Consider the following 12,802-nt stretch of genomic DNA (forward strand, 5'->3'; position numbering starts at 1 on the left):
CAGCTCAGGTCACTTTACGCTGATGCAGACAACTGGCAGTTTAAAGACTTGATCTATTTTAGACTGAGGTCACACGCACACACACACACACACACATAAGCACACACACACTCCTACATCCCTTTCATACAGGAGGTTCACTGGTCCATTGAACACGCCTGTTAGACAAAGCAGAGCAGCTGTGTTCAACCAGGTCCGGAGGAGGGTTGTAAAGCCAGGTGATATGATGTATCGACCCGTTCACACCGACACTGTGATGTCATTTAGATCTGTAAGGAGTAGCCGACATTTGAGCAAAAAGGACAAAAACATGAATGAAAGTGAAATGGGGTAATAGACCAAGGGAGCCACACAGATCCTTTTTATTTCATGAATATTTATTGATGACAATGTTTCCCAAAATAGAAATTGAATACAGCATTTGGACATGAAATCTTAATGTCCTACTCTGTGTCCTTACGGCATTGTTTGCTTGAGAAGCAAGTCATCAACATCCCAGATGTTAACACTAGTGTGGTGATTTCCCCACATTCATTCAAACCTGTAGTTTCGTCATTGCTTATCCATTAAAAATAAACATATCCTCGCTTTGTCTGTCTGATCTCTTTACGGTTTCATTCAGTTTATGTGTAAATGTGTAATTTTCCTTTTTCCTGCCCTGTAATTTAACCATAAAAGTTTTAATTCAACCAGAGTCACTGTGAACCTGTCTGGTGCTGACACGGTAGACCTGTGTTCTTTTATATATATATAACAGGCCCACCAAGTAACGCATGTCATACACTCTATGGTGTCTTGGGTTTCTGCTTGGTGCATTCACAAAAGAGAAGCTGTCCATCTGATCCCAGATTTGTCATTTCAGGCTCAAAACAACGTGACCCAATCCCCTGCTTCTGAGATCTGCAGCTCTCAGCCAATCATGGCAGTGGATTTCTAGGAAGTGATTATTCTCACAATGTCAGTATTGTCTAGCAGTTTCCTTGGCAAAAAAAATATAAAAAAGGGGGAAAACCATGACCCTCTTTTCACTAATCAGGAACACACTCGCACTTAGTCAAGCTACTGTGAGTGTGTGTGTGTGTAGGGTTGAATCTGGGTTGCTGTAATGGTAATGCTGGTGGAAATGCATGTTTTTCTACACACACAGGCAATATGTACAATCTAAAAAGTATCTAGCAGAACCGAGGTGCCTTGAAAATAATCTACAAATTGAAAATTACAAAAAAAAAAAAAATCAATGATATAAAAACAGTGGTGAAGGGGGAGGAATCAGACAAAAAAGATGCTCCTCCCTCTGGTGTGTAAAATTTGAAGAGGGGAAGAGACTAATGCCAGGGAAAGAGGGAGGGATTAAGAAAGGAGAGAAGAACAGATGAGAGGAGGAAAATAATGACATGAGCAGAAATAGATGAAGGAGATAAAGAGAGGGAAGCACAGATCAGATTGGAAAGCACAAAGCTGGGGCGGGAAGAAAAAAAAAAGAGTGAGGACAGAGGTGTAACAAGTCATCTAACATCTGCCCGATACATTCAGTGTCCCGGAATCACCTCTTAACACACACACACACACACACACACATATAAAATCCCCTACATCAACTGTAGGCACACATTGCCTTTCCATGAGTCAGCAACACACACAACCTGTTTCCAATTAAACCACACTACAATCATTATAAAGTACACTAACATGCTTATCAACACACACACGCACAGATACATCTAATGTGATGTAATCCCTAAACACGCACCCTCAGCACTTTGTGAAGCATCTTTCAGCATCTCTCTCGGCTCTTTTGATTTGCTGGATGACTTTATTTAGAAGTGTGTGCCAAAGCACTTGAGCGTCTTCATCTCTCTGACTCGCGCAAACACACACACACACACATACACACACACACGCACACACTCAAAGTTCAGGATAACACTTCTCGCTTCTAAATAAACAGAGAAAGGGAAGGAGAAAGGTCAGTCATTTTTTCCCTGTGAACACACACACGCACGCAATCTCACACATAACTTGGTTGTTAGCACACACATCCAAAGGACTCAAAGCCATCAAGTTAGATTTATGCGTGTGTGATAAAATGCTTCACTCCCATGGGTGGAAGGTCTAGACTACATGCAGTATTTTTAGTCATATTAGTGACTTTGCACAAACACATGACGCTTTAAGATTGTAATTTTATTTAACTCCTCCCTAATAACATGACCTAAAAACAGCACTAGGACCATGTGACACTTTCACCTCTCACTGAGATCGATGCTAATGAAATTCTCTGAAGCAGGGTGACTTGACCTCATTATGCAGTATTAGGGGAAACTCTGCTATAAACACACTACACACAAGGAAGAGCGGGGATGCTTTGCATTATGAGGAAGTGTCAGCTTCTCTGTCTCTCTCTTTTTGTTGGTCACAGCTGGTTGCTGACATGAGACAGACTAGAGCGAGTACTAACTGAGGCGGGGGAACGACAAAGCAAGCGGAAGACTACGCAATACAGTAAGAGAATGAGCAATAAAATGAATGAAAAAGAGATTTCCTCCATGCCCTCTCTGTATCCTCTCTCATCACCGGATTATTCAACATCAGAGCTTGAACACCAGGTGACCTTTGCCTACAGCATTTTCCTGTTTTACCACTCATATATCCAACCCGCTGGGCTTTGGGGCCTCTATATATCAGAGCTACACATCTTGCTGTGTGTTTTGAAACAGGGTAGGGCAGATAGGTTTGATTAGTTGGAATGCCGTTTGTGTAAAATGTTGGTTAGGGGTCTATTAGGGGTTAGCGCAGTCACACTTTGACTCCCAAGTCTTAATAATTCCCTCCGACACCCTTAATCAATGCACTTCACATGTTTGTTCATGGTGGCTGCTAAGATTTCGTTGTCGAGATGCAGCATTCACCCGTTTTACAAGTAGATTTATTAGAGAACATTTGACAGCTTTATGAGTGACGTTATCATGATGACGGATGGCTGAGCTACACAGTCGTACAAGCCTTTTAAAAACAAGCATGGTGGCCCTGCTGGTGATTTTCCACCCTGAGTACAGTTGAGAAAGTCATTCCAGCTATAAATTCTTTAACTACTCGGTCCACAAAACCATCTGTCTGTTTGAAACAAGTAATATCCTGCAACTTCTCCACAGTTTTATTAAAACTAAACAGCTGAGATCAACAAATGAGCAATCTCCAATGCTAGCTGCAGCATGTACACTACAGCCAAACACGGCCGCTGCATTCTCACACAAACTCATATGCAGTCTTATATTGACATGCATATGCACACGCACGTGAGCTTAATTGCTGAAAAGGAACTGAGTAAATTATTTGTAGCCATTTAAAACAGTTACGAGAAAATGCTTAAGCAGCGGGCACACTTACCATCTCTTCAAAGTCTGTGTTTTTTCGGAAGGGGTGAGGGGTGGGGGGGGTGGGGGGGGTGATAGTGGTTAAAACTGCTTTATAGCAACTTCAAAATCAATCAACAGAGAGAACCTGCCTTTGCCGAAGGGCCGACACAGCTGCAGTCTGCTGTTTTGTCAGGGAAATCTGAAACTCCAGTCTAACGGTTTCACCTCGGCCTTGCTGCCCTGGAGAAATATATGATGCAGCTTTTACACTCAATTCCACCTCTAAACATTTACATGATGTATTTCAGCAAGTCGAGCAGCGTCGTTTGACCTAAAAAAAACTCTGCAGTAGAGTGTTTTTAAGCTCATAATATGTCAGATATCACTTTTTGTAGGACAAGATAGAGTGCAACAGAGCACCCATTGTTCGCTGGAGATGCCTTTGGGACATCACATCTTTTAAACGCCTTATAAACTATCTTGACCAAAACATCAATACCTTCTTCCTTCTTCCTGTTACCCCTTATTTCATACCTCCCTCTATATGCCCCCCCCCCTTCCTCCTTCCTTCCACCGTCACATGGACTGATTTCAGGCCAGTACCAGGTTGAATTGGGTCATCGCTACCAACAAATAGCCGCAATGCTAAAATTGGACACTGTGAGCCATTATTAACCTTGTTAGGTTTATTTGCTTGATGTCAGGATACTATGGTGATATGATTAAGCAATGTTTATGATTTAGCAATATGACTTGCTTCACAGCAAGTGTCAAAGTATAAAATACAATAATAAAATGTTGATGATTTTCAGAAAGCGAAACATGTGTTGGTGCAATACTTGAATATGACGACAGAGCTGTGTAAGCTCAGAGGCCAGTTTCCCCTCTTATGACGAGCCCAGAACCCCCCAAAGAGTTTGTGTGTATGTGTGTGTGTGTATGTGAGTGTGTATATGTGTGTGTGGGGTGGGGTGGGGGGGTGGGGGGGACTAATCCGCCTTGTGTTGCTGTTGAGAGAAATTTGAAGGTCTTTGAGAGCCAGTGAAGCTAAGAGACTAAGGTCACACACAAACACACAGGGTCCCCTCTTCTTTTCGTCCTCAGTTTCTCCTCTCCCTCCTCCTACTCCCTATTCATTTCCTTTGTCTTTTCCCTCGCACTTTTCCCTCCCTCCTTCTCCATGTTTCCCCTTTCTCTATTCTCTCTCTGAACTCCGTCTTCCTCAAACTCCTGCTCCCAATCTTTCTCTCTACCTTCATTCTCTTCTTCTTCCCTCTTCAGCCAAAAGTTATTTCTGTCATTTTAGTCAATCTAATTCTCTTTCTGCTCTTTACATCTCACTCTAACCCCCCCCCCCTCCTCCCCACCCACCCTTTTTGCCAAAGGTGGTCGAATGCTAGACAGGCTCTTAGTGACAAAACAGGGCTGAACTTTGACCTTCACCCCTCCTCCTTCTATCATGCATACGTGCCTGTTCTTTCCCTCCTGATTTTTTGAAGTTCTTCTTACTGGCTTGTACTTACCTCAGTCTCATAACTTAACATCACTTTAATGGAGCGTAGATACAAATCTGTTGTCACTTATTGGAAGTTGTTTTGTGTCTCTGTGCCTAACAGGAACAGACAGTCTAGAAGTATTTTTCCCTACAAGCCACAGTGATGGCTTCATCCCAACAATCTTTCACCGCTTTCACCATTTCACGAGCCACAGTGTCAGAGATAGTTCATGACTCGTTAGATGCCAATGACTGACTCATAAAAATCTACCCTGAGTCATTTCCACCCATTTTCAAGACACTGTATGGCTTTTAAATGATTTAAAAAAGTTTTAATAAGTTAGTAACTCTTGATCAAACTGACCCCTTTTCCATTTTATCTCATTCCAGCAAGGGGGGGGATCAGCCTCCTCTTTTCTATCCATCATCCAGTCTAACAAGGAACTTTAAGATAAGCTACCGGGTGACCTCTCTCTCTCTCTCTCTCTCTCTCTCTCTCTGTGCACTCACTCTATCTACTCATCAATCGAAATTTCTTCACTAAAGCTCAAGCAAACTATCTGCTCTATCTCCTTCCTCCTTCTCCACCCCCCAGACCTCCCCCACCCCCTTCCTCCCTCTGTCTATCCATTTATAGATTCCTCTTAAAACAAAAGTTAACCTGCTTTGGATCAAAATGCCCAAGAATGTAAAGACAACCTCCCCTGACAACCCTTTACATATATGTATTCATGTTATATTTTGCTTTACTAAGTTAAGAAAGCAATGTTTAACTCAAGACTGTTTTGCCTTTCACATAAAAGAATGATCCCATTGTCTGTGAGGCTACATATCATTAATTAAATCAGTACTCGGTTTTGGCTGATAACCAAAGGGAAGGTATCGGTATCTGGACTAAAAAAGGGCAATAAATGCATCCCCAAAACAGACACTAGAATTTAAGTATGTGCAGCTTACTTCCATAAGTATATTATAATGACTCAAAGGGACGGACAAATACTCACACACATACACACGCATATGTAAATCTATGCATTTGTGCATACAGAAAAATGGACAAAATCATGTTGATCCTGGCTCCCACAGATCTCCAGTTGCCATGCCCACCCAGTGAGTGACTGTGATTGGTTGTAGCGTGTGCCTATGTGCGCGTGTGTGTGTGTGTGTGTATGTAACTTTACTCCTACCATTCTGCCACATGTCAGCAGTTGCTCAGTCATCTTTGACACTGACACAGGATTATAGCCTGGCTCTGTAAAAAACTACTTGTCTCTGCATGCATTAGTCACCACATGCCTTCAATACCCTTATGTAACACACACACACACAGTATATAATGTTTAATGGAACATTTCATTCCAGTAATCCAGGCTATATTAAATAACATACTCAAATTTGAAAAAAGTGATGTGTCAGCCGGTTTACATTTCGTCTGCATCTGACCTCCTTGATATAGAACCTTTCTCAGAACTTGCGGGGTTTCCTCTTATTGAAAAGTACGGGAGAGACTGAATAAGAGAAAGAAAGAGGCATGTGTGTCAGAGGGCGAGAGCTCAACAGACGCATGACGTTTGTTTTCTGATAAACAAACTGGTGTTTCCTAGACGCGGGGCATCAGGCGAGGCTGATTTTAGCAACTGGGATTCAAGAAGACCTAAGGAGCATCTTGTGATGGAGATGACAGCAAAACAACCACACACTCCCACAGGAAAAAAGAATCATACACGGAGAGAGTGATATTGACAGAAAAAAACAGATCTGCAGAGAAAACATTTCACTGAACAGTCTCACCTTGTCTGACTTTTCTGGTTGCTTTAAGGATCATAGAAATGAGTGAGGGGAAGGGACCACAACAACTAACCTGTCCATTCAAAGGAAAAGGAGGAGTTTAGGAACAGGTTAGTTTTGCATTTCAACTAATATCAGTTATTCAGTTACTTTTTCAAACAAGCAATCAATTACTGTTAAAATACCATAGCAGGCCAGGGATTCACTGTGGCAAGAGTTCAAGTAGACAGATGATCTCACAACACAACGGCGTGGTTTTATTGATAGCAACAGACATCAACACTATGATGCCTTCTCACAACCAACACCAAATATGCATTCTTTCACAACAGTGAACTACTAGAAAACACTGTACAGCTTCACAACATGAAGAACAGTAACACTAATGACTGTGTACCAAGTAACATCTGTGAAGGTATCCACAGAACTGAGCTCAGAACAGCCTAAGGAATTATAAAAGGGTTTTCATTTTTGGTGATGTAAAAGTACTCTAATGAATTACTTTTAATACTTTTTAATTGCAGTACTTTATTTAAACTACCCTCAGTATTTTGTCATTCACTCTTTCTATATTATTTACTGTCATTCTGCAGGAAAACAGCCATAACAGTTGGAAGGTACCATTCTTTTTTAATTGTAAATGTTTGTTTTTCTCTGGAAAGTGTTTTTCATCAGGGAAGTGGTTCCATGTGACTCCATGTTTTCTCCCCTCTGAAAATCTCAGTGCCCTGAATGTCACATGACCAGCTGAGACTGTTAGTCTGCATCTCAAACTGCTGAACACACCTTCGTCTCTGTGCTTACTTGTCAACAAGATGAGCGAACAGGACTTTTTTAAAACTTTTTTTTCACTTTCAGTCAGCTTCACCATTCCCGCCAAGACGCACACATGCGACTCATCTACACGTCTTCTTGTTCACACTTTCTCTCTCACACACGCACACGCACGCTCGCTGCAGAAGTTTCATCAGAGTATCGTAGTGTAGCAACAGCATCCTGTGGTAAGCTATGTGCCATCCTGTCTCATGCTTCACACTGTGTACAAGATAACCTGTATGCATCTGCAGGTTTATCGCTCTGCTTTGACGTGGGGGCTGCCCTGTAAAACCACTACTGGAGCAGTTAGGAAGTAATGTGTGCTGCTCAAGGGCATCATAACCAGGCCGAGGTGATGAGAGATGCACACAGACGCTTTCAGTACCCTGAATTCCCCAGACTGTCTGGGGATTTCAACAAGGAAGTCTCTAGTCAAAATGTACCTTGTTTAACCTTTAGGATAATGACACCCTTCAATCGATCTTATACAGACAACGAGCACGTAAGTTTATGATTACTGGCAGATTAAAGTACCAAAACTATCTGGAAATCAAAACCCACACATTAACTCCTGCATTTCGGTCTCGATGGTTCGGCATTCTCTTCCTCATTCAATAATCATTTACGCAACTTGCGGTAGTATCTCGTGCACCACAGCATCCGTTCACACACAGATATATCAACCGTTGAAGCCAGCGACTCAGAGCTGGTAAACTGAGGGCATGCAGCGGTGAGAAAGAGAGAAAAAAAAAAGAGAGAGCAACATGAGTAAGAGAAAAGAAGCGCTTCAGCTGCAGTGACAGGCAGGAGTTGCATCATACAGTAGCAAAAAGTGCTCTCCAGTTCTAAAGCTAAATGAAGCATGAAGTAATTGTTCGTTGATTATTTCACAATGTCTCAGTCATGCAACGCTAAGGCAACACCAGAGAATTTGGCAAAACATGGTAAAACTGCGCTTCAGTATTTTCCAATTACAAATTTCGGACCCCAAGGAGCAACTACAGTTATTTTAACTCATCAAGTAAATTCCAAAAGTAAGTTGAAATCTATCGTTCATTAGGAAAAACAACTAGGGCACATAACGATGGCCATTGTGATGCCAGCATAACAGCAAACCAAAGCACGCCAGCTCAGAGGTAATGTGAAATTCATCTCAAAGCAACTCAAAGCTGAGACAAACAAATCCCAAACCAAATTAATCTCATAAGCGGTAAGTGGACAGACCGAGTTTTTGAGCATGAAATGTGTCCCTGTTGCTGCATTAGATTTAAGGAACCATCTGAATTTTGTTTCTGATCAAGTGTCTCACTTTGCTTACTTTTGTTAAGGCCCCTCGAGACTGGACAAAAAATAAACTGTCATGCAGCAAAAATCAAGACATCAAAAGGAAATCTTAGTCAGGATGCAATCAGCACCAGTATCTCAATCTCAATCAGATTATGATCTCATAGAAAAGCAGCTGGCTGAGAAGGAGGCTCACACATATCAGTTTACCACAAGAACTCAGTGTACAAATAAGATACAGTAGTACAGATTAAATTCAACACCTGGATGGAATTTAGACATCTCAGAGAAAACTAATGCCACAAAATGATTAAAGCTGCATGAACAGAAAGAGACAGAGCACAGACACTGAGGAGGTGACAGCTTTATGAGTCTGCACTTACCTGTAGCTCACACCATGCCACTTCCACAGTAGTCTCTGTATCCAGTCCCTTGTACACGGTCTTGAAGGACCCTCTTCCAATCTCGATGTCAAATTTCAGGAAGCGTCCGTCGGGTGAAGTCCCTACAGCTTTTGTCTCCACCTCCTCTATATCGTCTTGCACTCGTTTCTCGGCCTCTCGCTGCTCCGCCCGTGCTTTCGCTAACTCATTCTCCCTCTCCTTCTCCTCGCTCGGACTACTAATGCTACCCTCATCCACCTGTTCTGTCGCTTTTCTGTCTTTTGCCACCTCTTGCGTGACCTCTGACCCTCTGGGACGCAACGTGACTTCAGGCTGTTTTTCTACTGTTTTGTTGGTAACATCCAATACTGTCGGGCTGGGCTCTTTTACTGCCCTGTCTCCACTATGTTCAACACTGCTACTGGCGGGTACACCAACTGTGACAACGCCTGCACTTAAATCTTTCTCAGCATTTTGTATTTGCCCCTCTGCAACTGCCCCACCAAGCCCAATAACAGGCTGCAGGGTTGTACATTGCAAATAGGGATCTTTTAGTGCATCCTGACTGTCAGCGTCTTGTGCCCCAGGTCCAGGCCCTGAGGGCTGCGGAGGGAACGAGGTGGAAGACCCTTCACAGTCAGGAGGCGAGGTGAGTATCACAGCTGCTTTGCTGGGCAGGTCCAAAGCCGTGGCATTGGAGTCACAAATGACGCTTCGACGGAAGAATCGGTGCTCTGCTGTTTTGGAGTCTCTATCCATCGTGTGGCGTCGACGTTGGACCTCTGGGTGTCCATCGAGCTTCTCCACCACGTGCGTGTCTGAACTGGCAGAGCCGTTCACATTCTTGTGGGGGGTCTGAGGTGAGGGATGGAGGGAGGCAGAGGGAGGAGGGGGGGCCGGAGCAATGAATTTCACTGCTTTGCTGCTGCTATTGCTTTCAGACATTCCTCCCCGAGGCGAAGACCACAAAAAAAGGAATTGTGTACTGATAAATAAGGATTCTTGATGTGGGTTATCTTACAAACTTAAGTTTAAACTATAAATACACTGGGAAAAATCTCGACCAGCAAGCTTCTTTTTTCAAATGAAAAGCTCGTCAACCTCAAATAAAACTCCAGCAGAAAAAAGCAAAGGGGATGAGCAACAGAAAAATTTCACATCAACTGAAGATGGCAATCTGTTGTTGTGGTTTGTAGTTTGTTAGAAAGGGTTTCTACTTCCTCTTTGAAATATCCACTGTCTTAACAAGACAATCTACAGGTCCTAAAAGGCCCTTCCATACAGGGCTCAAGGAAGCCCCGGGAGAGAGGAAGGGGCTTTCTCTTTAAGACTGGGGAAGGAAAGGACAAACAGCAGCCACTGGAGAGGAGTTGCAAGCACTGCAATGAGGTGACACCCGTCAAATCAACACCCGAATCCATCCTGCTGCCAACATCCAGAGAGGGACCACCAAGACATGGAAAAGCTAAACATGTAACAGACAAGTATGGCCTCCAAAAGCCTGATGAGATGAAATGTGATTGGAATCCAATTAGTTAAAAAGCTCGACTTGGAGGTCTGGTGAAGTACGAACAGAGTTAAGTCCTCTCTTCTCCTTGAAGGTAGGACCCCTGGAAATGTTGCTGGCCTGCCTGGTAAGGCCAGACAGAGGGCTAGGTAGGCCTAGCCTGGCCTAGCCTGGCCCAGCTCGGTCTGCTTCGGTCCGTGTTACTAGAAATAAAAAAAGAGAAGGGAGAGTGTCATGTTTTTCATTTGTTTTCACTTGCCTACATGACCTGATATACTTCAAAGGAAGCTCTAAATGATATCTGGTTGGCTGCTAAAGTGGCTGGAAGAACATACAAGCTGTCAAATAGCGTAACCTTTTAACACCATTTGACCAATAATCACAGTGTTTCCCCTACATGCTTTCAACAGTAGCGCAACGCAACTGCTAAATGATGAACACCAACACTGAAATTTCACATTGTACATAATAATCACAACAAACGCACAACACACACACACGTTCTTCACTTCGAGCAGATGGCTGGAGCTAGTGGCGTTTCAACCTTTCCTCTCTGTGTCGCTGTTTGACCAACACGGGGGGCTCGGCTCGGCACGCACACGCACACACACACACACACACACACACACACACACACACACACACACACACACACACACACACACACACACACAAGCTGTGGTGGAGACAGTGAGGTAAAACATAACATTTTACTCAATAAAACCTTAGTGAATAAAGAGCCAATAAGTACTTTATCAAACCACCTTTTCAACAAACATGAATAAAAATTATGTTGTCAGCTGGTTTGTCCATAGCCTCCATCCACCGCTTTTATATTTTACACAATCACATCACTCTGATGAATTGTTATGAACAAACTAAAAACAACAGCTGTCTTATGTTGTCTGTAACTGTTTACACATATTTTGCCACATATTTTAAAATTCAGCAAATTCTTGTAACTTTGGGTGCTAGTTGATTCCTATATTCTTCATTCTTAATAAACTTCACTTAGCATTCTGATGTTAGAAATATTATTTATTATATGGACATTTTAGACATGTTTTTCACTGAGATGTTACTAAGCTTAAATAGTGAATTTGTTGTTGTAAACATTACCATTGCTGCTCTAAAAACAATATTAAATTATATTTGAAATTTAAATCAATTCTAATCTTATTCTGAATTACTTCAGGGCATAGTGAACATACTTGTTTGACTTTTTTACTTGCTAATGATTACTGTGAAAAACTGCAACCTGTGTCCTTTTTTATAATGACATAATTGTAACATCATATCACCACACTGTCCACAGCCCACTATCAATGTGCGCAAATATGAGCCCTAGCGTCACTCATGCCAGCTTTGTGGTATGAGTGACGGGAGCATGATGGGAAATGAACACCAGTAAAACCCTGCCACAACTTTGACTGCAGTTGACAAATCTTCCAGCTCCTCCAACCACCAAGCACAGCTCAATAATTGGTGGGCTCTTTTCAGGAACTATTTGTATGACTAAGAATTGGAATTCAAACACATATTTGGGTGCAAAAACACCTCATGGCTGCATTTGTAGTTTGGAGTTTTATCAGTGAATATGTGAGCTTGTTTTCAGCCTTGGGCCAATGTTTAATTCCTGTACCCCCCACCCCACCCTCCCCGTCAATTGCCCCTGTGTAGTTAATGCAGTGGTGTGATGCAGCAGAGTGTGTTCCTAATTGCTCCATGTTCCAAATTTATCCCAAGGTCACCACAGCCCGGCTGACCTCAAGGTTAGAATACTCTGTAGCAATTCAGCAGCTTAACATGAGATGGTAGAGGGCACTCAAGAGTGACAGAGATAGATCTGTCGGTACAGCACTGCACACAAGCTAAAGGCATATCAGAGAACAGTATATGACTCTGCATATTGCATTACAGAGAACTTAGCAAGTGCTGAGAAATATGCTTAGTGAATATGTAATTCTCCTTATGTAACATCCTACAGATAACTTCCACTCACAATGTATCATGTTTTTTAAATTTCCTCTGCAAGGAACAAATAAAATATATAACATGCTTTTATTCAGAACATTTTCATTTGGTCCCAAAGGGCTACTACAGCCTCAAGTAAAGGCAGTGTGTTGCCTTAGACACAACTAACCACATAGTATAATTTAAATGGTTCTTTCTC

The 12,802-nt window shown here is 42.4% G+C and overlaps 1 protein-coding gene across 1 annotated transcript in view; it reads right to left on the reverse strand.

The window, feature by feature from the left end:
• wnk1b (WNK lysine deficient protein kinase 1b) overlaps nucleotides 1–10,408 on the reverse strand; it is an 84,952-nt gene extending 74,544 nt beyond the window's left edge. Inside the window, exon 1 of the mRNA XM_053344194.1 lies at nucleotides 9,123–10,408. Within this exon, the coding sequence (XP_053200169.1) occupies nucleotides 9,123–10,067 (945 nt within the window). The 5' untranslated portion in view covers nucleotides 10,068–10,408. The remainder of the gene's footprint in view (nucleotides 1–9,122) is intronic.
• Nucleotides 10,409–12,802: the final 2,394 nt, after the last annotated feature.

The sequence above is a fragment of the Scomber japonicus genome, chromosome 23 (assembly GCF_027409825.1).
Source record: "Scomber japonicus isolate fScoJap1 chromosome 23, fScoJap1.pri, whole genome shotgun sequence".
In the NCBI taxonomy this organism is placed as follows: domain Eukaryota; kingdom Metazoa; phylum Chordata; class Actinopteri; order Scombriformes; family Scombridae; genus Scomber; species Scomber japonicus.